The sequence below is a fragment of the Thalassophryne amazonica genome, chromosome 6 (assembly GCF_902500255.1).
Source record: "Thalassophryne amazonica chromosome 6, fThaAma1.1, whole genome shotgun sequence".
Classification (NCBI taxonomy): domain Eukaryota; kingdom Metazoa; phylum Chordata; class Actinopteri; order Batrachoidiformes; family Batrachoididae; genus Thalassophryne; species Thalassophryne amazonica.
Genome location: NC_047108.1, coordinates 85,882,335 through 85,910,193, shown reverse-complemented (window position 1 = coordinate 85,910,193; position 27,859 = coordinate 85,882,335). Strand labels below are relative to the sequence as shown.

Here is a 27,859-nt window from a genome sequence, read left to right as displayed (position 1 = left end):
AGCCAGTGGAAAAAGTGAAAATATTCTGAAGATTTCTGGAAGTACAGTCTTCAAATGAACTGAGACATGAAATTTTGAGCAATACTGGACACACCTAACCAAAAATGTAGCTTTGATAACATCTAATCTGTTACTTGACAAGTTAAATGTGATGACACCAAATTGATAAACCCCTAAAGTTTTTCTTTATTTATTTGATGAAATTAATGCTAATGGCTAACTTTGGCTTAATATTTGTTTTTAAAATCAATTTATTTGTGCTAAACCCCTGAAAAACAGAGCCAGAGAGGTGAAATTTTAATATTCAAACTCTTCATTTAAACGGATTACACTGCACTCACGATTAAAAGGTGCCAAACATAAACGAAAACTGTGAAACAAGAAAGAAAAATGTCTGCACACTTAAATCCTTTTGTACATTTAATGGCCAAGCTTTCGGTCAACAGACCTTCCTCAGGGCTCAGTCACAAATGGAACATACAACACACATATCAGTTAAGACTCATTAGGTGTTCAGTAACATCTGCACCGATGAGTTGTAGACCAAGTGTAGTGGGAGTTGTAGTTCTTCCCGTTCTTCCTGTTTTCATAATTCTCAATCTTAATCTCAGATTAATCTCAGATGTGACTCAGGATGTCTCCACCTTCACTTAAGATTTTTAAGATGTTTATCTAAAAATAAGTCTTTTATAGTTTACTTAAATTTTTCTTGTTATTTTGTCTTATATTAAGTGTACATTAGCTATTTTGACTAGAAATTAGGCAAATATACTTGTGAGGTTTTGTGTTTTTGCAGTGATGGTTCATGGAACGGAGCCAAGTGTAAGTAATTCCAAACAGGGCACCTCACAATATCTTTTTCTCCCTGTTTCTATATTTCCTCATAACAACTTAACATAAAAGGCTAAGAAAGAATAAAAATGAAGCTAAAGTAGTTTTATTTAATGTTTCTTAATTGTGTGTGTGTATATATATATATATATATATATATATATATATATATATATATATATATATATATATATATATAATCTGCCAGGCCTTCTTAGCTGCTCTGACAGATTCTTTCATTTTCCATCCCTTAATGCCTTCCAAGCTAAAATCAGGTAGAATTTTTAATTCTTGCCGCTGCCCCTTCTTCTTCTCCTTCCAGGTCCTGGCTTGGCCTTCATTGCTTATCCAAAAGCTGTTTCCATGATGCCACTTCCAACACTCTGGGCCATCCTCTTCTTTATCATGCTGTTGCTTCTGGGCCTTGACAGTCAGGTCAGCTTTTTTTATGCACACAATATTTGTGTTCTATTCATTAATTTTTTACACTTCCCACATCCTGTGTTTAGCAGCAGTATTTCAAAATGGCCCTCTCATTGTCAATCTTTAAAACACTTTGTGTGTCTCCAATTCACACACTTTAGTCTTTTCCATCAGTAGTTGGACAGTGACATACCTTTTGTAATTTTGTCTCTACACCAGCATATATAATGACACAATCAAGATGTGCTTGTAGTTTGGACCATCAGAGGTGACACATAACAACACCATAAAACATTGATAATCGTGACACCAAAAAACACCAACAAAGACGATGCCCTTGACCACAACAAAGTGCCAATCAATCAATCAATCAATCAATCAATCAATTTTTTTTTATATAGCGCCAAATCACAACAAACAGTTGCCCCAAGGCGCCTTATATTGTAAGGCAAGGCCATACAATAATTATGTAAAACCCCAACGGTCAAAACAACCCCCTGTGAGCAAGCACTTGGCTACAGTGGGAAGGAAAAACTCCCTTTTAACAGGAAGAAACCTCCAGCAGAACCAGGCCCAGGGAGGGGCAGTCTTCTGCTGGGACTGGTTGGGGCTGAGGGAGAGAAACAGGAAAAAGACATGCTGTGGAGGGGAGCAGAGATCGATCACTAATGATTAAATGCAGAGTGGTGCATACAGAGCAAAAAGAGAAAGAAACAGTGCATCATGGGAACCCCCCAGCAGTCTACGTCTATAGCAGCATAACTAAGGGATGGTTCAGGGTCACCTGATCCAGCCCTAACTATAAGCTTTAGCAAAAAGGAAAGTTTTAAGCCTAATCTTAAAAGTAGAGAGGGTGTCTGTCTCCCTGATCTGAATTGGGAGCTGGTTCCACAGGAGAGGAGCCTGAAAGCTGAAGGGTCTGCCTCCCATTCTACTCTTACAAACCCTAGGAACTACAAGTAAGCCTGCAGTCTGAGAGCGAAGCGCTCTATTGGGGGTGATATGGTACTACGAGGTCCCTAAGATAAGATGGGACCTGATTATTCAAAACCTTATAAGTAAGAAGAAGAATTTTAAATTCTATTCTAGAATTAACAGGAAGCCAATGAAGAGAGGCCAATATGGGTGAGATATGCTCTCTCCTTCTAGTCCCCGTTAGTACTCTAGCTGCAGCATTTTGAATTAACTGAAGGCTTTTAAGGGAGCTTTTAGGACAACCTGATAATAATGAATTACAATAGTCCAGCCTAGAGGAAATAAATGCATGAATTAGTTTTTCAGCATCACTCTGAGACAAGACCTTTCTAATTTTAGAGATATTGCGTAAATGCAAAAAAGCAGTCCTACATATTTGTTTAATATGCGCTTTGAATGACATATCCTGATCAAAAATGACTCCAAAATTTCTCACAGTATTACTAGAGGTCAGGGTAATGCCATCCAGAGTAAGGATCTGGTTAGACACCATGTTTCTAAGATTTGTGGGGCCAAGTACAATAACTTCAGTTTTATCTGAGTTTAAAAGCAGGAAATTAGAGGTCATCCATGTCTTTATGTCTGTAAGACAATCCTGGAGTTTAGCTAATTGGTGTGTGTCCTCTGGCTTCATGGATAGATAAAGCTGGGTATCATCTGCGTAACAATGAAAATTTAAGCAGTATACTGCCTAAGGGAAGCATGTATAAAGTGAATCAAATTGGTCCTAGCACAGAACCTTGTGGAACTCCATAATTAACTTTAGTCTGTGAAGAAGATTCCCCATTTACATGAACAAATTGTAATCTATTAGACAAATATGATTCAAACCACCGCAGCGCAGTGCCTTTAATACCTATGGCATGCTCTAATCTCTGTAATAAAATTTTATGGTCAACAGTATCAAAAGCAGCACTGAGGTCTAACAGAACAAGCACAGAGATGAGTCCACTGTCCGAGGCCATAAGAAGATCATTTGTAACCTTCACTAATGCTGTTTCTGTACTATGATGAATTCTAAAACCTGACTGAAACTCTTCAAATAGACCATTCCTCTGTAGATGATCAGTTAGCTGTTTTACAACTACCCTTTCAAGAATTTTTGAGAGAAAAGGAAGGTTGGAGATTGGCCTATAATTAGCTAAGATAGCTGGGTCAAGTGATGGCTTTTTAAGTAATGGTTTAATTACTGCCACCTTAAAAGCCTGTGGTACATAGCCAACTAACAAAGATAGATTGATCATATTTAAGATCGAAGCATTAAATAATGGTAGGGCTTCCTTGAGCAGCCTGGTAGGAATGGGGTCTAATAAACATGTTGATGGTTTGGATGAAGTAACTAATGAAAATAACTCAGACAGAACAATCGGAGAGAAAGAGTCTAACCAAATACAGGCATCACTGAAAGCAGCCAAAGATAACGATACGTCTTTGGGATGGTTATGAGTAATTTTTTCTCTAATAGTTAAAATTTTGTTAGCAAAGAAAGTCATGAAGTCATTACTAGTTAAAGTTAATGGAATACTCAGCTCAATAGAGCTCTGACTCTTTGTCAGCCTGGCTACAGTGCTGAAAAGAAACCTGGGGTTGTTCTTATTTTCTTCAATTAGTGATGAGTAGAAAGATGTCCTAGCTTTACGGAGGGCTTTTTTATAGAGCAACAGACTCTTTTTCCAGGCTAAGTGAGGATCTTCTAAATTAGTGAGACGCCATTTCCTCTCCAACTTACGGGTTATCTGCTTTAAGCTACGAGTTTGTGAGTTATACCACGGAGTCAGGCACTTCTGATTTAAAGCTCTCTTTTTCAGAGGAGCTACAGCATCCAAAGTTGTCTTCAATGAGGATGTAAAACTATTGATGAGATACTCTATCTCACTTACAGAGTTTAGGTAGCTACTCTGCACTGTGTTGGTATATGGCATTAGAGAACATAAAGAAGGAATCATATCCTTAAACCTAGTTACAGCGCTTTCTGAAAGACTTCTAGTGTAATGAAACTTATTCCCCACTGCTGGGTAGTCCATCAGAGTAAATGTAAATGTTATTAAGAAATGATCAGACAGAAGGGAGTTTTCAGGGAATACTGTTAAGTCTTCTATTTCCATACCATAAGTCAGAACAAGATCTAAGATATGATTAAAGTGGTGGGTGGACTCATTTACATTTTGAGCAAAGCCAATAGAGTCTAATAATAGATTAAATGCAGTGTTGAGGCTGTCATTCTCAGCATCTGTGTGGATGTTAAAATCGCCCACTATAATTATCTTATCTGAGCTAAGCACTAAGTCAGACAAAAGGTCTGAAAATTCAATGTGGACAATGAGGACAGAAAGAAAAAATATATCATGAAAACGAACAAACAGACAGACTAAAGGTGCTCTGACACGTGCATGACTTTGATCCAAGCACTTGCACGCACATCGTCATGACGATCCCACCCGCTGTGCGGAACCGTGCTTTGATCCACTGGCTGCCACGCATTGTGCGCTGGACGCTGCGTATATAAAATAATTATTTTGTTGTGGATTAATCATTTTCTGTGCAAGTTAGCTGTTGAAAACGCCTCTAATCACTTACGGAATCACAGAGGAGCACTATAAAAGTATGTCTATGATAGATTTAACATCTCGTTACAATCGTTCAGATGAGCTGCACTCTGATGCGGTGCGCTGACGCAACCACTCACACTGTTCACTTCTTTATTCGACTTGAGGAGCTACATGTAGTGTTGGCGAGTAGATCGCGCAATGTTTCACATTTGTTGCATGACATTTATGCGTGAAAGATTTTTTTTGAACATTTAAAAATGCTCTTTGGGCAGTTGCATGCACCGGTATACCCCTCTCACGTTCAGTCTACACCTGTTAACAACGGGTTTGCTCTCCTGTATGCGTGCATTAAAGTTGTGCAATTGTCAGGGGGCCTTATCATTCCCACCCAAAGAGGAAGCTAGGACAATAGTTACCATCCCAGATTTTCTATGAATTACTGTGTATTGAGAAATGTATGTATGCATGCATATATGTGGGAAAACTATGAATCGCTGTACCAAATGTGAAACATAAATATAGACATGTGATAATGAATGAATGAATGAATGAATGAATGAAAATGAATGAAAACTGTTTATTTCGAACATTTGATACAACAACAATTACAAGATAGATCAGTAAAGACAACAACAAAAAAGTTCCTACTGTGTACCCAACATGTCCGAAAAGGGGTAGGGTGAAGCATCAGCTTATTTATCCCTACCCCTTCTTCCCCACAACCAGTAATACCCTTTGCCACATATACACATAGATTCCTACACACCTAAACCGATATCAATATATATATATATATATACATATACATACACATACACATATATATATACATACACACATCAACATACATACACATATACATACACATATATACACATATACATATATACACATATATATACACAAACATAAATATACACCTACACATACCTACTTACATACAAAATACTATATATTTACAAGCCGAAGCAAAAAACAAAAACACCCTAACCCTCATTACCCTTCCTCCTCCCTATACCCAGAAAAAAACATATTTTTGTACCGCTGTTTGAACTGGTTCATGCTTGGACATTGCTTGAGCCCCACTCCCAATCTGTTCCACATCCTCACCCCACAGACAGAAATACAGAAACCTTTTAATGTTGTTCGTGCCCACTGATGCTTTAAATTAAATTTCCCCCTCAGACTGTAATCCCCTGATCTGTTAAAAAACATATTTTTAATATTTGCTGGAAGTAAATTGTTTATTGCTTTATACACAATTTGTACTGTTTGAAAATGAACCAAGTCTGTGAATTTTAAGAATTTGGATTGTAAAAATAGTGGATTTGTATGATCTCTATAGCCAGTATTATGAATAATTCTTATAGCTCTTTTCTGCATTACTGATAGTGATTGTGTTGTACCTTTATAAGTATTACCCCATACCTCTGCACAGTACTGTAAATATGGTAAAACCAGTGAGCAGTAAAGAATGCGGAGTGAGTTGTGGTCCAGAATATGTTTCGCTTTGTTTAGAACTGAAATGCTTCTTGACAGTTTACTTTGTATATGTTTTATATGAGTCTTCCAGTTTATCTTATCATCTATTATCACCCCCAGAAACTTATTTTCATGTACCCTTTCAATATCTACCCCCTCGACTTGTAACTGAACCTGTATGTCTGTATTACAATAGCCAAATAACATGTATTTTGTTTTACTTAAGTTTAATGATAGTTTGTTTCTGTCAAACCATATTTTCAATTTTCCCATTTCTATACTGATCCTCCTCAGTAACTCCTGCAAATCCCCCCCTGAACAAAAAATGCTTGTGTCATCTGCAAATAATACTAATTTTAATATTTTGGAAACATTGACAATATCATTTATATAAATTAGAAACAGTTTTGGACCCAATACTGACCCCTGTGGGACGCCACAAGCATTGTCCAAGCATGATGATGTATATTCCCCCAACTTCACAAACTGTTTTCTGTTACTTAAGTAGCTTCTGACCCAGTGCAACACCAACCCCCTAATCCCATACTGTTCAAGTTTATTGATTAATATGTCATGATTAATTGTATCAAAAGCCTTTTTAAGGTCTATAAATATTCCAACTGAATGTAATTTGTGGTCTATGGCGTTTGTAATCTCCTCAACTGATTCTATTAATGCAAGTGATGTTGAACTATGTGCTCTGAATCCATATTGACTATCAGTAAGTAATTTATGTTTATTTATGAATTTGTCTAATCTATTATTGAATAACTTTTCTAATAATTTGGAAAATTGTGGAAGCAAAGAAACAGGTCTATAATTTGTGAAGTGGTGTCTATCCCCAGTCTTATACAGCGGCACAACCTTAGCTATTTTCATTTGATTGGGAAATTTACCGGTTTGAAATGATAAGTTACAGATGTATGTTAATGGTTCTACAATCCATTCAATGACCTGTTTTACCACCACCATATCAATTTCATTTAAATCGGTAGATGTTTTATATTTACAATTATTCACAATGTCTATAATTTCATTTCCATCCACTGCTGTGAGGAACATTGAACAGGGATTTCTTTCTATAAGATTATTATCCCAATCCTCAGATTGGGAATCGGGAATTTTTTCTGCCAAGCTTGGTCCAATATTTACAAAAAAATTATTAAAACCGTTGACTACCTCATCCTTATTTTCCTTCTTGACATTATTATCAATGAAATACTGAGGGTAACTCTGTTTTTTATTACCATTTTTGATAATGCTATTTAATATATCCCATATTCCTTTAATATTGTTTTTGTTATTATATAATATGTTACTATAATATTCCTTCCTACATACCCGTATAATATTAGTTAATCTATTTTTGTATTTCTTATATCTATTTTCTGCCTCTTTAGTCTTTAGTTTTATGAATTCTCTATACAGTGTATTTTTCTTATTACATGCATTTCGTAACCCTTTCGTCATCCATGGTCGAGCTTGGATTTTTTGTTTTCTGTAGTCTTGTTTAATTGGACAATTTTTATCATATAATGATGTAAATATTTGTAAAAAAGTTTCATATGCACTATCAACATCACTTTCACTGTATACCTTTTCCCAGTTTTGCTCCTGTAAATCCTTCTTTAGTGTGTTCATGTTTTCCTCTGTCCGCACTCGCCTGTATTTTATTTTCTCCTCTGGCTGATTCCGCCGATGGTTTCTATTATAAACGATGAAAACTGGTAGATGATCACTAATGTCATTGATTAATAATCCACTCACAGTGTTATTCTCAATATCATTGCTGAATATATTATCAATTAAGGTAGCACTATGGGATGTAATTCTGCTTGGCCTGGTGATTTTTGGATATAAACTCATACTGTACATTATACTGATAAATTAATCTGTTATTTTATGCTTATTTGGATTGAGCAGATCAATATTTAAGTCACCACAAATGAACACAGTTTTTTGATTAGTTTTTGAGAACATTTTTCCCATACAGTCAGTGAATGTTTCAATACTAGATCCTGGTGCTCTATATATACAGCTGACTAATACAGTTTTGCTTTTTTCTTCACATATTTCAATAGTTATACATTCTAATAAGTTATCAATCACAGTTGTCATATTGTCTACTATTTTATAATCCATGTTCTTATCCACATACACAGCCACTCCTCCTCCACTCTTATTTTTTCTGTTTACACAATTAAATTCATATCCATCCAGTTCAAAATCCATTCCTTTATCTTCATTGATCCATGTTTCTGATATAGCAATTATGTTAAATATTTTTTTAAACTGACTTAAATATTCTTTAATGTTGTTAAAGTTTGCATATAGACTTCTGCTGTTGAAATGGATTATTGATAATTTGTTATCCGTTCTAATGATCCGATTAAACTGTTCATCTGTATAATAGCAACAACTGTCATTGATATTTGAGAAGAAATTATTGTCCGGGTCTATATCGTGCTCCAAGTCCAGTACATTGTGGTCTGTGTATTTAAATGTTCTCAGTTCTACTTTTCCATGATCAGCAATCCTTTGAGTTATATCCTTCTTGTCTCCAGATGTAGATGAATAGGTAGTAGATGAATAGGTTCCTCTGGTCTGTGTCATGGTGTTGTGATGTGTTTGTGTCCTCATACCTTATTGGTCATATTTGTCCAGATCCTCGCTTTAAGAAACACTATTGTTCATATTTGTCCAGCTCCTCGATGTTCCTTATTGCCATGACTTTTGCTTGTTCTGGTGATCCGTTCAGTTTGATGAATATTTTACAGTTTGAAGTCCATGTGTGCTGGATTTTTCCCTGTTTCTTTAAGAAGCGTGCTTTCCTGGCGATGTCGGCATTCCGTTTGGTGAGATGTTAATTGATGAATACGTTTGTCCCTTTCAGTTTTCTTCCTTGTTTTAACAGTGCTGTTTTGTGTTTTCTGTTGATGAATCTCATGATGACGGTTCGTTTATCACCATCATTTCTCCGGGGCAGAGGGTGGCACGCTTCAATGTTATTTAAATCCATTTCTATACCTTTAGATAGGAGGAAATCAGCAACCTGTTTTTCCACAGAGCTGACCTCCTGTTCAGTGGGCTCCCCTCCGCTCTCATCTGTTACCGCCCGTGCGTAGGACCGTGGTTTGATGTGAAGACCTGTGATGATGACGTCGTTAATTCTGGTGTATTGCTCCAATTCAGCCACTCTATTTTCCAGCTGCACCAGACGCCGGTCTTTCTCGGCATTCTGGAGCCGTAATGCCTTCACCTCCTCCACCAGATCCATGATTGATTTCTGTTGCTGCTTCACAACAGAAATCTCCTCTGATAGAAAGTCCAGAGATTTTTTAATATCGTCACCTTCCTCCGCTGTCAGAACCTTCTTAGGCCCCATGGTCGGCTTATGAGCAGCTTGTCGATCGCCGATGTTAACAGCCTGCGTTGTTTGTCTGGTGCCGCGCGGCCTCGGTGTTTCCGCGCTGATGGATCCGCGGTGGCTGCACGAGGCCTCGGGGAAGCGGCACTCGTGACGCGCGGCTCTAATGACGCAGCACGCGGCCTCAGTGAATTCACCACGTTGGGCGGGCCTCGGACGTTGTTGCTGTCCAGTCGCGGGGCTAAGTTGCCGGTTGAGGTGGTATTCCCACTGTCCGGGTTGCCAAACACCGGCGTGGCAGATGGCAACTACAAACACCACCTCTGAAAACTCAGGTACAAACTTTTTGCAGCTCGCTCTGACGACACGCAGCTCTGACTGACTGTGACTGACGCCGTACTAACCGTATATATATATATATATATATGTGTGTGTGTGTTGGTGTGTGGATAATGTGGATGTTGGTGAGGAGTTGCATCCATGTCACACGTCCCCTGAGTTGAGATGGGTCCCCACAGCCACACAGGGTCCCTTTGTCACAAAAAGCATCACAGAGCAACCTGCCCACACTGGGAAGGGCATGCACCGACGCACGATTATTAGTCCATGCCATCAGGCGATGCGAAGCAGCCATGAGGGAGTGTAGACCAACCATCCAACAAAATACTGCACCCTACCCACCTACATGCTGGAGTGGAGCTGCCTTGTTTGCATGACACATAGGACAGACCCCCCAGAAACATCATTAGAACTAAGAACTCCACAGGGACAGTGGGCCATTTCCCTCCTGGAACCACTCCCTGGGCCAAGCAGCAACTACACATCCACTACGCACAGTTCCTTCAGTTACAACCACATAGCCTGTAACTCACCAGAGTTGTCATAGGCATCTTGTGGCTTCACTCGCTTGTCTCCTTCTTGCATAGTCACTCAGTTTTTGAGAAGTGCCTATGTCAGACAGATTTAAAATACAGTAACACACTGTTTCTGTTTCGTAATGATTCTTGTAATTGCAATCCAAGAGATATTTCATTGACTTGAAATGTTCATGCGTCCATCTACTGACTTGTCTAAAGAAAACTGTCTGCAAAAGTGATGATTTACATTTAAAGTGATGTGATATTTTTGTTCAAGCATTAGAATTAAAGATGAAAGTCTAGACTAGAAGAACATTATAATTGTTTAAAACAGCTCCATTGCATTGGTGTTCAGAGACAAAATAACAAGAATTGTGTCACTGCCCAAATACTTTTGGACCTGACTGTATAATCTCCAAGGAGCCATAACTGACACATGACACCAGACACTTAACTCTCATGCAGCCATAAATTAAAGCGTACACCTCGGTGGATGAGTGCCAAAGTTTTTTGTAAATAGAACCCAGCTCAAACACATGCGAGGTGTGTAAGCTCACCAGCACAGCTTTGATTAAGACAAGATAATCTGACAAAACACAAATGTACACCCGGGGGATTCTGGCAGTTGATCATATTTCCTACTTCCATGTGTAATTTTACCCCTGTGCTAACTCAGTCCTGCACATGGACAGCCACCCGTCTCCATGGAGTGTGAGCATCAAGCAGATGCTCTAAATTTGAGGACATGTAAATGCTCATGCAAGCACAGTTATTTCCATGGAAGAAATAATGTCAGCAAGTGGCTGTGCTGTGCTGGAATGTCCATGCAGGTCAGTCACCAAGGTTGTTCTACAAAAAGGGCTTTTGGTGCAACAAAAAAAGGCTTTTTGAACATGAAGACACTTAAAAAAAATAAGGTGGTCTACATTATTTAGTTTATGAAGCAGTTAAATGACACAAAGGAGACTCAAATGAGAATAGACAGACAGTGATGTGATTGTGTGTGTGTGTGTGTGTGTTTATTGTTATGTCTTGTAGCAAGAACCAGTGTTGCATAAAGAAGGCCTGTTCACATTCTGAATAGCACGCTAACAAAAGACAGCTCTCATTCTCTAATCACTGGTTTGTGGAGGCAAAACAGGAGCTGCATGCAGACTGAATGCCTCATTGAACACCCCCCCCGTGAAGCCCTGATATTCACTTTTGTCCCCACAGTTTGTCGAAGTGGAGGGACAGATCACCTCCATCGTGGATCTGTATCCAGCCCTCCTCAGGAAGGGTTACCGGCGGGAGATCTTTATAGCTGTGGTGTGTTTCATGAGCTATCTCCTGGGACTCACCATGGTAACAAAAGTAAGTTCACCACCAACTTCAGCAATGTTACTTCTGCTCATCCTGTTTACAAAAGGAAAAGGGGCTCATTGCACACAGATCAGCAGAGATAAAGCCACAAACTTTCCGTTTGCCTGCTGGCTGCTGCTTTGACTAAATATGGCTTTGACCACACATTCTCCAAGTGGAACAATTCAGAATGCCACGTTCCCCTCGGCAGTTAACTGGGCCTCGGTGGCATCTCAGCACCTGTTGAACTCTGCTTCCACTGGCAGGGTGCTAGCATTCCCATACAACACTCACACTTAACATCCTCTCTCTCTCTCTCTCTCTCTCTCTCTCTGTGTGGCTTTCTGTCTTGGCGTGAGGTAATAAATCCAGCTTTCTTTCTCTTTCAGGGTGGCATGTATGTGTTTCAACTCTTCGACTACTATGCAGCCAGTGGTGTGTGCCTTTTGTGGGTTGCATTCTTTGAATGCATCGCTGTAGCTTGGGTTTACGGTAAGCTGAACTGTGAGTTTCAAGTATTGACACATGAGAGCTGAAATAAGGAAAAACTGGTCTCCTTGGTGTTAAACAAAAGTGTTGTGGGGCTTTACATGTCTAGTAAATACGTTTGACTTCATGTAGGGGTGAGTCAGGAAGGTGGTGGGGGTTGTAGCATTACCTCCCCACATTGGAGTCTGTTTGGCCATCATGGGTGCTTCCTCTCCATGATTTTCCTGCATGACTGTTTTTTTTTTTTTATTTAACCTTTATTTAACCAGGTTAGTCCCATTGAGATTGAGATCTCTTTTGCAAGGGAGACCTGGAGAATTATAAAGTTTCCAATTCACCTAACCTGCATGTCTTTAAATGTGGGAGGAAACCATAGCACCCGGAGTAAACCCACGTAAACACAGGGAGAACATGCAAACTCCACACAAAAAGGCCAATCAATCAATCAATTTTATCAATCAATTTTATTTATATAGCGCCAAATCACAACAAACAGTTGCCCCAAGGCGCTTTATATTGTAAGGCAAGGCCATACAATAATTACATAAAAACCCCAACGGTCAAAACGACTCCCTGTGAGCAAGCACTTGGCGACAGTGGGAAGGAAAAACTCCCTTTTAACAGGAAGAAACCTCCAGCAGAACCAGGCTCAGGGAGGGGCAGTCTTCTGCTGGGACTGGTTGGGGCTGAGGGAGAGAACCAGGAAAAAGACATGCTGTGGAGGGGAGCAGAGATCAATCACTAATGATTAAATGCAGAGTGGTGCATACAGAGCAAAAAGAGAAAGAAACACTCAGTGCATCATGGGAACCCCCCAGCAGTCTAAGTCTATAGCAGCATAACTAAGGGATGTTTCAGGGTCACCTGATCCAGCCCTAAATATAAGCTTTAGCAAAAAGGAAAGTTTTAAGCCTAATCTTAAAAGTAGAGAGGGTGTCTATCTCCCTGATCTGAATTGGGAGCTGGTTCCACAGGAGAGGAGCCTGAAAGCTGAAGGCTCTGCCTCCCATTCTACTCTTACAAACCCTAGGAACTACAAGTAAGCCTGCAGTCTGAGAGCGAAGCGCTCTATTGGGGTGATATGGTACTATGAGGTCCCTAAGATAAGATGGGACCTGACTATTCAAAACCTTATAAGTAAGAAGAAGAATTTTAAATTCTATTCTAGAATTAACAGGAAGCCAATGAAGAGAGGCCAATATGGGTGAGATATGCTCTCTCCTTCTAGTCCCCGTTAGTACTCTAGCTGCAGCATTTTGAATTAACTGAAGGCTTTTCAGGGAACGTTTAGGACAACCTGATAATAATGAATTACAATAGTCCAGCCTAGAGGAAATAAATGCATGAATTAGTTTTTCAGCATCACTCTGAGACAAGACCTTCCTAATTTTAGAGATATTGCGTAAATGCAAAAAAGCAGTCCTACATATTTGTTTAATATGCGCTTTGAATGACATATCCTGATCAAAAATGACTCCAAGATTTCTCACAGTATTACTAGAGGTCAGGGTAATGCCATCCAAAGTAAGGATCTGGTTAGACACCATGTTTCTAAGATTTGTGGGGCCAAGTACAATAACTTCAGTTTTATCTGAGTTTAAAAGCAGGAAATTAGAGGTCATCCATGTCTATATGTCTGTAAGACAATCCTGCAGTTTAGCTGTGTGTTTAGGTGTGTGTCCTCTGGCTTCATGGATAGATAAAGCTGGGTATCATCTGCATAACAATGAAAATTTAAGCAATGCCGTCTAATAATACTGCCTAAGGGAAGCATGTATAAAGTGAATAAAATTGGTCCTAAAATTGAACCTTGTGGAACTCCATAATTAACCTTAGTCTGTGAAGAAGATTCCCCATTTACATGAACAAATTGTAATCTATTAGATAAATATGATTCAAACCACCGCAGCGCAGAGCCTTTAATACCTATGGCATGCTCTAATCTCTGTAATAAAATTTTATGGTCAACAGTATCAAAAGCAGCACTGAGGTCTAACAGAACAAGCACAGAGATGAGTCCACTGTCTGATGCCATAAGAAGATCATTTGTACCTTCACTAATGCTGTTTCTGTACTATGATGAATTCTAAAACCTGGACTGAAACTCTTCTAATAGACCATTCCTCTGCAGATGATCAGTTAGCTGTTTTACAACTACCCTTTCAAGAATTTTTGAGAGAAAAGGAAGGTTGGAGATTGGCCTATAATTAGCTAAGATAGCTGGGTCAAGTGATGGCTTTTTAAGTAATGGTTTAATTACTGCCACCTTAAAAGCCTGTGGTACATAGCCAACTAATAAAGATAGATGATCATATTTAAGATCGAAGCATTAAATAATGTAGGGCTTCCTTGAGCAGCTGGTAGGAATGGGGTCTAATAGACATGTTGATGGTTTGGATGAAGTAACTAATGAAAATAACTCAGACAGAACAATCTGAGAGAAAGAATCTAACCAAATACCGGCATCACTGAAAGCAGCCCAAAGATAATGATACGTCTTTGGATGGTTATGAGTAATTTTTTCTCTAATAGTTAAAATTTTATTAGCAAAGAAAGTCAATGAAGTCATTACTAGATAAAGTTAAAGGAATACTCGGCTCAATAGAGCTCTGACTCTTTGTCAGCCTGGCTACAGTGCTGAAAAGAAACCTGGGGTTGTTCTTATTTTCTTCAATTAGTGATGAGTAGAAAGATGTCCCTAGCTTTACGGAGGGCTTTTTTTATAGAGCAACAGACTCTTTTTCCAGGCTAAGTGAATATCTTCTAAATTAGTGAGACGCCATTTCCTCTCCAACTTACGGATTATCTGCTTTAAGCTGCAAGTTTGTGAGTTATACCACGGAGTCAGGCACTTCTGATTTAAAGCTCTCTTTTTCAGAGGAGCTACAGCATCCCAAGTTGTCTTCAATGAGGATTGTAAAACTATTGACGAGATACTCTATCTCACTTACAGAGTTTAGGTAGCTACTCTGCACTGTGTTGGTATATGGCATTAGAGAACATAAAGAAGGAATCATATCCTTAAACCTAGTTACAGCGCTTTCTGAAAGACTTCTAGTGTAATGAAACTATTCCCACTGCTGGGTAGTCCATCAGAGTAATGTAAATGTTATTAAGAAATGATCAGACAGAAGGGAGTTTTCAGGGAATACTGTTAAGTCTTCAATTTCCATACCATAAGTCAGAACAAGATCTAAGATATGATTAAAGTGGTGGGTGGGAATCAAACCCATGACTTCTGGCTTTGATGCAACACTGCTGCCGACCTTTTAAAGCCTGGATTTTACTGGATTTTAAGCAACAAAGTGAAAAGTGACATGCGCATGATCCTGGTCCACCACAGAACAGCAAGCATGTTATTTTTTTGTTTGCATTGAAGTGCTACATAATCAACAAGTCTTGTAACAATGGATGTAATTATTTCAGATATTTCAATACATGAAGGCATTGGACAAAATATACTTCATTAAGCTGAGGCTGATAAGTGAAAAGTCTTTCGATCAGTAACCAAAATTCCGAGTAATTCATCTGAGTTGGCATGTGGACATATTTAATCTGAGTCCAGCTTTATTTTGCCTATGCAATGAGAACCTATAAAAACATGAAAGCCTAAATGTATGTATGATTTTTTTCGGTGGGGGGGGGGGGGGGGGGGCATGAATTTGGCTACAACTACAGTATATGCTAAAACATGGAAATGCTAATGATGGCGTGTTTTTTAATATCACAGACTTCCAGCATCTATAGTACCCTTGATAATTCATTAAAAAGCTTATATTTTTTAAAAGCAGAATTGTACTTGAAAGATTTATTGTTCAGGTATGATGAAAATATAAATTTGAAGTCAAGTTACATTTTATTCCCTAACAGTTCTGAATCCTTCTGAACATGCTGAACTGAATGGACGCAACTCATGTGTACAGATGAAATGAATTATAGAAAGTACAACATTTGTTATAGAAAACATACATAAGATGAACTAATCACCACATATACGCACTCCGTTCCCAATGTTTTTCGTGACGGGGTCCCTCCTGTATCTACATTTTGAGCAAAGCCAATAGAGTCTAATAATAGATTAAATGCAGTGTTGAGGCTGTCATTCTCAGCATCTGTGTGGATGTTAAAATCGCCCACTATAATTATCTTATCTGAGCTAAGCACTAAGTCAGACAAAAGGTCTGAAAATTCAATGTGGACAATGAGGACAGAAAGAAAAAATATATCATGAAAACGAACAAACAGACAGACTAAAGGTGCTCTGACACGTGCATGACTTTGATCCAAGCACTTGCACGCACATCGTCATGACGATCCCACCCGCTGTGCGGAACCGTGCTTTGATCCACTGGCTGCCACGCATTGTGCGCTGGACGCTGCGTATTAAAATAATTATTTTGTTGTGGATTAATCATTTTCTGTGCAAGTTAGCTGTTGAAAACGCCTCTAATCACTTACGGAATCACAGAGGAGCATATAAAAGTATGTCTATGATAGATTTAACATCTCGTTACAATCGTTCAGATGAGCTGCACTCTGATGCGGTGCGCTGACGCAACCACTCACACTGTTCACTTCTTTATTCGACTTGAGGAGCTACATGTAGTGTTTGGCGAGTAGATCGCGCAATGTTTCACATTTGTTGCATGACATTTATGCGTGAAAGATTTTTTTTGAAACATTAAAATGCTCTTTGGGCAGTTCGATGCACCGGTATACCCCTCTCACGTTCAGTCTACACCTGTTAACAACGGGTTTGCTCTCCTGTATGCGTGCATTAAAGTTGTGCAATTGTCAGGGGGCCTTATCATTCCCACCCAAAGAGGAAGCTAGGACAATAGTTACCATCCCAGATTTTCTATGAATTACTGTGTATTGAGAAATGTATGTATGCATGCATATATGTGGGAAAAACTATGAATCGCTGTACCAAATGTGAAACATAAATATATGACATGTGATAATGAATGAATGAATGAATGAATGAATGAAAATGAATGAAAACTGTTTATTTCGAACATTTGATACAACAACAATTACAAGATAGAATCAGTAAAGACAACAACAAAAAAGGTCCTACTGTGTACCAACATGTCCGAAAAGGGTAGGGTGAAGCATCAGCTTATTTATCCCTACCCCTTCTTCCCCACAACCAGTAATACCCTTTGCCACTATACACATAGATTCCTACACCACCTAAACCGATATCAATATATATATATATATACATATACATACACATACACATATATATATACATACACACATCAACATACATACACATATACATACACATATATACACATATACATATATACACATATATATACACAAACATAAATATACACCTACACATACCTACTTACATACAAAATACTATATATTTACAAGCCGAAGCAAAAAACAAAACACCCTAACCCGCATTACCCTTCCTCCTCCCTATACCCAGCAAAAAAACATATTTTTGTACCGCTGTTGAACTGGTTCATGCTTGGACATTGCTTGAGCCCCACTCCCAATCTGTTCCACATCCTCACCCCACAGACAGAAATACAGAAACCTTTTAATGTTGTTCGTGCCCCACTGATGCTTAAATTAAATTTCCCCCTCAGACTGTAATCCCTGATCTGTTAAAAACATATTTTTAATATTTGCTGGAAGTAAATTGGTTATTGCTTTATACACAATTTGTACTGTTTGAAAATGAACCAAGTCTGTGAATTTTAAGAATTTGGATTGTAAAAATAGTGGATTTGTATGATCTCTATAGCCAGTATTATGAATAATTCTTATAGCTCTTTTCTGCATTACTGATAGTGATTGTGTTTTATACCTTTATAAGTATTACCCCTACCTCTGCACAGTACTGTAAAATATGGGTAAAACCAGTGAGCAGTAAGAATGCTGGAGTGAGTTGTGGTCCAGAATATGTTTCGCTTTGTTTAGAACTGAAATGCTTCTTGACAGTTTACTTTGTATATGTTTTATATGAGTCTTCCAGTTTATCTTATCATCTATTATCACCCCAGAACTTATTTCATGTACCCTTTCAATATCTACCCCATCGACTTGTAACTGAACCTGTATGTCTGTATTACAATAGCCAAATAACATGTATTTGTTTTACTTAAGTTTAATGATAGTTTGTTTCTGTCAAACCATATTTTTCAATTTTCCCATTTCTATACTGATCCTCCTCAGTAACTCCTGCAAATCCCCCCCTGAACAAAAAATGCTTGTTGTCATCTGCAAATAATACTAATTTTAATATTTTGGAAACATTGACATATCATTATATAAATTAGAAACAGTTTTGGACCCAATACTGACCCCTGTGGGACGCCACAAGCATTGTCCAAGCATGATGATGTATATTCCCCCAACTTCACAAACTGTTTTCTGTTACTTAAGTAGCTTCTCTGACCCAGTGCAACACCAACCCCCTAATCCCATACTGTTCAAGTTTATTGATTAATATGTCATGATTAATTGTATCAAAAGCCTTTTAAGGTCTATAAATATTCCAACTGAATGTAATTTGTGGTCTATGGCGTTTGTAATCTCCTCAACTGATTCTATTAATGCAAGTGATGTTGAACTATGTGCTCTGAATCCATATTGACTATCAGTAAGTAATTTATGTTTATTTATGAATTTGTCTAATCTATTATTGAATAACTTTTCTAATAATTTGGAAAATTGTGGAAGCAAAGAAACAGGTCTATAATTTGTGAAGTGGTGTCTATCCCCAGTCTTATACAGCGGCACAACCTTAGCTATTTTCATTTGATTGGGAAATTACCGGTTTGAAATGATAAGTTACAGATGTATGTTAATGGTTTCTACAATCCATTCAATGACCTGTTTTTACCACCACCATATCAATTTCATTTAAATAGGTAGATTGTTATATTTACAATTATTCACAATGTCTATAATTTCATTTCCATCCACTGCTGTGAGGAACATTGAACAGGGATTTCTTTCTATAAGATTATTATCCCAATCCTCAGATTGGGAATCGGGAATTTTTTCTGCCAAGCTTGGTCCAATATTTACAAAAAAATTATTAAAACCGTTGACTACCTCATCCTTATTTTCCTTCTTGACATTATTATCAATGAAATACTGAGGGTAACTCTGTTTTTTTATTACCATTTTTGATAATGCTATTTAATATATCCCATATTCCTTTAATATTGTTTTTGTTATTATATAATATGTACTATCCTATTCCTTCCTACATACCCGTATAATATTAGTTAATCTATTTTGTATTCTTATATCTATTTCTGCCTCTTTAGTCTTTAGTTTTATGAATTCTCTATACAGTGTATTTTTCTTATTACATGCATTTCGTAACCCTTTCGTCATCCATGGTCGAGCTTGGATTTTTTGTTTTCTGTAGTCTTGTTTAATTGGACAATTTTTATCATATATGATGTAAATATTTGTAAAAAAGTTTCATATGCACTATCAACATCACTTTCACTGTATACCTTTTCCCAGTTTTGCTCCTGTAAATCCTTCTTTAGTGTGTTCATGTTTTCCTCTGTCCGCACTCGCCTGTATTTATTTCTCCTCTGGCTGATTCCGCCGATGGTTTCTATTATAAACGATGAAAACTGGTAGATGATCACTAATGTCATTGATTAATAATCCACTCACAGTGTTATTCTCAATATCATTGCTGAATATATTATCAATTAAGGTAGCACTATGGATTAATTCTGCTTGGCCTGGTGATTTTTGGATATAAACTCATACTGTACATTATACTGATAAATTAATCTGTTATTTATGCTTATTTGGATTGAGCAGATCAATATTAAGTCACCACAAATGAACACAGTTTTTTGATTAGTTTTTGAGAACATTTTTCCCATACAGTCAGTGAATGTTTCAATACTAGATCCTGGTGCTCTATATATACAGCTGACTAATACAGTTTGCTTTTTTCTTCACATATTTCAATAGTTATACATTCTAATAAGTTATCAATCACAGTTGTCATATTGTCTACTATTTTATAATCCATGTTCTTATCCACATACACAGCCACTCCTCCTCCACTCTTATTTTTTCTGTTTACACAATTAAATTCATATCCATCCAGTTCAAAATCCATTCCTTTATCTTCATTGATCCATGTTTCTGATATAGCAATTATGTTAAATATTTTTTAAACTGACTTAAATATTCTTTAATGTTGTTAAAGTTTGCATATAGACTTCTGCTGTGAAATGGATTATTGATAATTTGTTATCCGTTCTAATGATCCGATTAAACTGTTCATCTGTATAATAGCAACAACTGTCATTGATATTTGAGAAGAAATTATTGTCCGGGTCTATATCGTGCTCCAAGTCCAGTACATTGTGGTCTGTGTATTTAAATGTTCTCAGTTCTACTTTTCCATGATCAGCAATCCTTTGAGTTATATCCTTCTTGTCTCCAGATGTAGATGAATAGGTAGTAGATGAATAGGTTCCTCTGGTCTGTGTCATGGTGTTGTGATGTGTTTGTGTCCTCATACCTTATTGGTCATATTTGTCCAGATCCTCGCTTTAAGAAACACTATTGTTCATATTTGTCCAGCTCCTCGATGTTCCTTATTGCCATGACTTTTGCTTGTTCTGGTGATCCGTTCAGTTTGATGAATATTTTACAGTTTGAAGTCCATGTGTGCTGGATTTTTCCCTGTTTCTTTAAGAAGCGGGCTTTCCTGGCGATGTCGGCATTCCGTTTGGTGAGATGTTAATTGATGAATACGTTTGTCCCTTTCAGTTTTCTTCCTTGTTTTAACAGTGCTGTTTTGTGTTTTCTGTTGATGAATCTCATGATGACGGTTCGTTTATCACCATCATTCTCCGGGGCAGAGGGTGGCACGCTTCAATGTTATTTAAATCCATTTCTATACCTTTAGATAGGAGGAAATCAGCAACCTGTTTTTCCACAGAGCTGACCTCCTGTTCAGTGGGCTCCCCTCCGCTCTCATCTGTTACCGCCCGTGCGTAGGACCGTGGTTTGATGTGAAGACCTGTGATGATGACGTCGTTAATTCTGGTGTATTGCTCCAATTCAGCCACTCTATTTTTCCAGCTGCACCAGACGCCGGTCTTTCTCGGCATTCTGGAGCCGTAATGCCTTCACCTCCTCCACCAGATCCTGATTGATTTCTGTTGCTGCTTCACAACAGAAATCTCCTCTGATAGAAAGTCCAGAGATTTTTTAATATCGTCACCTTCCTCCGCTGGTCAGAAACCTTCTTAGCCCCATGGTCGTGCTTATGAGCAGCTTGTCGATCGCCGATGTTAACAGCCTGCGGTTGTTTGTCTGGTGCCGCGCGCCCTCGGTGTTTCCGCCTGATGGATCCGCTGGTGGCTGCACGAGGCCTCGGGAAGCGGCACTCGTGGACGCGCGGCTCTAATGACGCAGCACGCGGCCTCAGTGAATTCACCACGTTGGGTCGGCCCTCGGACGTTTGTTGCTGTCCAGTCGCGGGGCTAAGTTGCCGTTGAGGTGGTATTCCCCGGTCCGGTTGCCAAACACCGGCGTGGCAGATGGCAACTACAAACCACCTCTGAAAAACTCAGGTACAAACTTTTTGCAGCTCGCTCTGACGACACGCAGCTCTGACTGACTGTGACTGACGCCGTACAACCGTATTATATATATAGTATATATGTGTGTGTGTGTTGGTGTGTGGATAATGTGGATGTTGGTGAGGAGTTGCATCCATGTCACACGTCCCCTGAGTTGAATGGGTCCCCACAAGCCACACAGGGTCCCTTTGTCACAAAAAGCATCACAGAGCAACCTGCCCACACTGGGAAGGGCATGCACCGACGCACGATTATTAGTCCATGCCATCAGGCGATGCGAAGCAGCCATGAGGGAGTGTAGACCAACCATCCACAAAATACTGCACCCTACCCACCTACATGCTGGAGTGGAGCTGCCTTGTTTGCATGACACATAGGACAGACCCCCCAGAAACATCATTAGAACTAAGAACTCCACAGGGACAGTGGGCCATTTCCCTCCTGGAACCACTCCCTGGCCAAGCAGCAACTACACATCCACTACGCACAGTTCCTTCAGTTACAACACATAGCCTGTAACTCACCAGAGTTGTCATAGGCATCTTGTGGCTTCACTCGCTTGTCTCCTTCTTGCATAGTCACTCAGTTTTTGAGAGTGCCTATGTCAGACAGATTTAAAATACAGTAACACACTGTTTCTGTTTCGTAATGATTCTTGTAATTGCAATCCAAGAGATATTTCATTGACTTGAAATGTTCATAGCGTCCATCTACTGACTTGTCTAAAGAAAACTGTCTGCAAAAGTGATGATTTACATTTAAAGTGATGTGATATTTTTGTTCAAGCATTAGAATTAAAGATGAAAGTCTAGACTAGAAGAACATTATAATTGTTTAAAACAGCTCCATTGCATTGGTGTTCAGAGACAAAATAACAAGAATTGTGTCACTGCCCAAATACTTTTGGACCTGACTGTATAATCTCCAAGGAGCCATAACTGACACATGACACCAGACACTTAACTCTCATGCAGCCATAAATTAAAGCGTACACCTCGGTGGATGAGTGCCAAGTTGTTTGTAAATAGAACCCAGCTCAAACACATGCGAGGTGTGTAAGCTCACCAGCACAGCTTTGATTAAGACAAGATAATCTGACAAAACACAAATGTACACCCGGGGGATTCTGGCAGTTGATCATATTTCCTACTTCCATGTGTAATTTTACCCCTGTGCTAACTCAGTCCTGCACATGGACAGCCACCCGTCTCCATGGAGTGTGAGCATCAAGCAGATGCTCTAAATTTGAGGACATGTAAATGCTCATGCAAGCACAGTTATTTCCATGGAAGAAATAATGTCAGCAAGTGGCTGTGCTGTGCTGGAATGTCCATGCAGGTCAGTCACCAAGGTTGTTCTACAAAAAGGGCTTTTGGTGCAACAAAAAAAGGCTTTTTGAACATGAAGACACTTAAAAAAAATAAGGTGGTCTACATTATTTAGTTTATGAAAGCAGTTAAATGACACAAAGGAGGACTCAAATGAGAATAGACAGACAGTGATGTGATTGTGTGTGTGTGTGTGTGTTTATTGTTATGTCTTGTAGCAAGAACCAGTGTTGCATAAAGAAGGCCTGTTCACATTCTGAATAGCACGCTAACAAAAGACAGCTCTCATTCTCTAATCACTGGTTTGTGGAGGCAAAACAGGAGCTGCATGCAGACTGAATGCCTCATTGAACACCCCCCCCGTGAAGCCCTGATATTCACTTTTGGTCCCCACAGTTTGTCGAAGTGGAGGACAGATCACCTCCATCGTGGATCTGTATCCAGCCCTCCTCAGGAAGGGTTACCGGCGGGAGATCTTTATAGCTGTGGTGTGTTTCATGAGCTATCTCCTGGACTCACCATGGTAACAAAAGTAAGTTCACCACCAACTTCAGCAATTGTTACTTCTGCTCATCCTGTTTACAAAAGGAAAAGGGGCTCATTGCACACAGATCAGCAGAGATAAAGCCACAAACTTCCGGTTGCCTGCTGGCTGCTGCTTTGACTAAATATGGCTTTGACCACACATTCTCCAAGTGGAACAATTCAGAATGCCACTTCCCTCGGCAGTTAACTGGGCCTCGGTGGCATCTCAGCACCTGTTGAACTCTGCTTCCACTGGCAGGGTGCTAGCATTCCCATACAACACTCACACTTAACATCCTCTCTCTCTCTCTCTCTCTCTCTCTCTGTGTGGCTTTCTGTCTTGGCGTGAGGTAATAATCCAGCTTTCTTTCTCTTTCAGGGTGGCATGTATGTGTTTCAACTCTTCGACTACTATGCAGCCAGTGGTGTGTGCCTTTTGTGGGTTGCATTCTTTGAATGCATCGCTGTAGCTTGGGTTTACGGTAAGCTGAACTGTGAGTTTCAAGTATTGACACATGAGAGCTGAAATAAGGAAAACTGGTCTCCTTGGTGTTAAACAAAAGTGTTGTGGGGCTTTACATGTCTAGTAAATACGTTTGACTTCATGTAGGGGTGAGTCAGGAAGGTGGTGGGGGTTTGTAGCATTACCTCCCCACATTGGAGTCTGTTTGGCCATCATGGGTGCTTCCTCTCCATGATTTTCCTGCATGACTGTTTTTTTTTTTTTTTATTTAACCTTTATTTAACCAGGTTAGTCCCATTGAGATTGAGATCTCTTTGCAAGGGAGACCTGGAGAATTATAAAGTTTCCAATTCACCTAACCTGCATGTCTTTAAATGTGGGAGGAAACCATAGCACCCGGAGTAAACCCACGTAAACACAGGGAGAACATGCAAACTCCACACAAAAAGGCCAATCAATCAATCAATTTTATCAATCAATTTTATTTATATAGCGCCAAATCACAACAAACAGTTGCCCCAAGGCGCTTTATATTGTAAGGCAAGGCCATACAATAATTACGTAAAAACCCCAACGGTCAAACGACTCCCTGTGAGCAAGCACTTGGCGACAGTGGGAAGGAAAAACTCCCTTTAACAGGAAGAAACCTCCAGCAGAACCAGGCTCAGGGAGGGGCAGTCTTCTGCTGGGACTGGTTGGGGCTGAGGGAGAGAACCAGGAAAAAGACATGCTGTGGGAGGGGAGCAGAGATCAATCACTAATGATTAAATGCAGAGTGGTGCATACAGAGCAAAAAGAGAAAGAAACACTCAGTGCATCATGGGAACCCCCCAGCAGTCTAAGTCTATAGCAGCATAACTAAGGGATGTTTCAGGGTCACCTGATCAGCCCTAAATATAGCTTTAGCAAAAAGGAAAGTTTAAAGCCTAATCTTAAAAGTAGAGAGGTGTCTATCTCCCTGATCTGATTGGGAGCTGGTTCACAGGAGAGGAGCCTGAAAGCTGAAGGCTCTGCCTCCCATTCTACTCTTACAAACCCTAGGAAACCTACAAGTAAGCCTGCAGTCTGAGAGCGAAGCGCTCTATTGGGGTGATATGGTACTATGAGGTCCCTAAGATAAGATGGGACCCTGACTATTCAAAACCTTATAAGTAAGAAGAAGAATTTTAAATTCTATTCTAGAATTAACAGGAAGCCAATGAAGAGAGGCCAATATGGGTGAGATATGCTCTCTCCTTCTAGTCCCCGTTAGTACTCTAGCTGCAGCATTTTGAATTAACTGAAGGCTTTTCAGGGAACGTTTAGGACAACCTGATAATAATGAATTACAATAGTCCAGCCTAGAGGAAATAAATGCATGAATTAGTTTTTCAGCATCACTCTGAGACAAGACCTTCCTAATTTTAGAGATATTGCGTAAATGCAAAAAAGCAGTCCTACATATTTGTTTAATATGCGCTTTGAATGACATATCCTGATCAAAAATGACTCCAAGATTTCTCACAGTATTACTAGAGGTCAGGGTAATGCCATCCAAAGTAAGGATCTGGTTAGACACCATGTTTCTAAGATTTGTGGGGCCAAGTACAATAACTTCAGTTTTATCTGAGTTTAAAAGCAGGAAATTAGAGGTCATCCATGTCTATATGTCTGTAAGACAATCCTGCAGTTTAGCTGTGTGTTTAGGTGTGTGTCCTCTGGCTTCATGGATAGATAAAGCTGGGTATCATCTGCATAACAATGAAAATTTAAGCAATGCCGTCTAATAATACTGCCTAAGGGAAGCATGTATAAAGTGAATAAAATTGGTCCTAAAATTGAACCTTGTGGAACTCCATATTAACCTTAGTCTGTGAAGAAGATTCCCCATTTACATGAACAAATTGTAATCTATTAGATAAATATGATTCAAACCACCGCAGCGCAGAGCCTTTAATACCTATGGCATGCTCTAATCTCTGTAATAAAATTTTATGGTCAACAGTATCAAAAGCAGCACTGAGGTCTAACAGAACAAGCACAGAGATGAGTCCACTGTCTGAGGCCATAAGAAGATCATTTGTAACCTTCACTAATGCTGTTTCTGTACTATGATGAATTCTAAAACCTGACTGAAACTCTTCTAATAGACCATTCCTCTGCAGATGATCAGTTAGCTGTTTTACAACTACCCTTTCAAGAATTTTTGAGAGAAAAGGAAGGTTGGAGATTGGCCTATAATTAGCTAAGATAGCTGGGTCAAGTGATGGCTTTTTAAGTAATGGTTTAATTACTGCCACCTTAAAAGCCTGTGGTACATAGCCAACTAATAAAGATAGATTGATCATATTTAAGATCGAAGCATTAATAATGGTAGGGCTTCCTTGAGCAGCCTGGTAGGAATGGGGTCTAATAGACATGTTGATGGTTTGGATGAAGTAACTAATGAAAATAACTCAGACAGAACAATCTGAGAGAAAGAATCTAACCAAATACCGGCATCACTGAAGCAGCCAAAGATAATGATACGTCTTTGGGATGGTTATGAGTAATTTTTTCTCTAATAGTTAAAATTTTATTAGCAAAGAAAGTCATGAAGTCATTACTAGATAAAGTTAAAGGAATACTCGGCTCAATAGAGCTCTGACTCTTTGTCAGCCTGGCTACAGTGCTGAAAAGAAACCTGGGGTTGTTCTTATTTTCTTCAATTAGTGATGAGTAGAAAGATGTCCTAGCTTTACGGAGGGCTTTTTTTATAGAGCAACAGACTCTTTTTCCAGGCTAAGTGAATATCTTCTAAATTAGTGAGACGCCATTTCCTCTCCAACTTACGGATTATCTGCTTTAAGCTGCAAGTTTGTGAGTTATACCACGGAGTCAGGCACTTCTGATTTAAAGCTCTCTTTTTCAGAGGAGCTACAGCATCCAAAGTTGTCTTCAATGAGGATGTAAAACTATTGACGAGATACTCTATCTCACTTACAGAGTTTAGGTAGCTACTCTGCACTGTGTTGGTATATGGCATTAGAGAACATAAAGAAGGAATCATATCCTTAAACCTAGTTACAGCGCTTTCTGAAAGACTTCTAGTGTAATGAAACTTATTCCCCACTGCTGGGTAGTCCATCAGAGTAAATGTAAATGTTATTAAGAAATGATCAGACAGAAGGGAGTTTTCAGGGAATACTGTTAAGTCTTCAATTTCCATACCATAAGTCAGAACAAGATCTAAGATATGATTAAAGTGGTGGGTGGGAATCAAACCCATGACTTTCTGGCTTTGATGCAACACTGCTGCCGACCTTTTAAAGCCTGGATTTTACTGGATTTTAAAGCAACAAAAGTGAAAAGTGACATGCGCATGATCCTGGTCCACCACAGAACAGCAAGCATGTTATTTTTGTTTGCATTTGAAGTGCTACATAATCAACAAGTCTTGTAACAATGGATGTAATTATTTCAGATATTTCAATACATGAAGGCATTGGACAAATATACTTCATTAAGCTGAGGCTGATAAGTGAAAAGTCTTTCTGATCAGTAACAAAATTCCGAGTAATTCATCTGAGTTTGGAATTTGGACATATTTAATCTTGAGTCCAGCTTTATTTTGCCTAATAGCAATGAGAACCTATAAAAACATGA

The 27,859-nt window shown here is 38.9% G+C and overlaps 1 protein-coding gene across 1 annotated transcript in view; it reads left to right on the top strand.

The window, feature by feature from the left end:
• The window catches only part of slc6a6b (solute carrier family 6 member 6b), a 59,053-nt gene that overhangs the window by 26,848 nt on the left and 4,346 nt on the right, over positions 1-27,859 (top strand). The window contains exons 9-11 of the mRNA XM_034172667.1: positions 1,154-1,266; positions 11,700-11,837; positions 12,215-12,317. Coding sequence (XP_034028558.1) covers positions 1,154-1,266; positions 11,700-11,837; positions 12,215-12,317 — 354 coding nt within the window. The remainder of the gene's footprint in view (positions 1-1,153; positions 1,267-11,699; positions 11,838-12,214; positions 12,318-27,859) is intronic.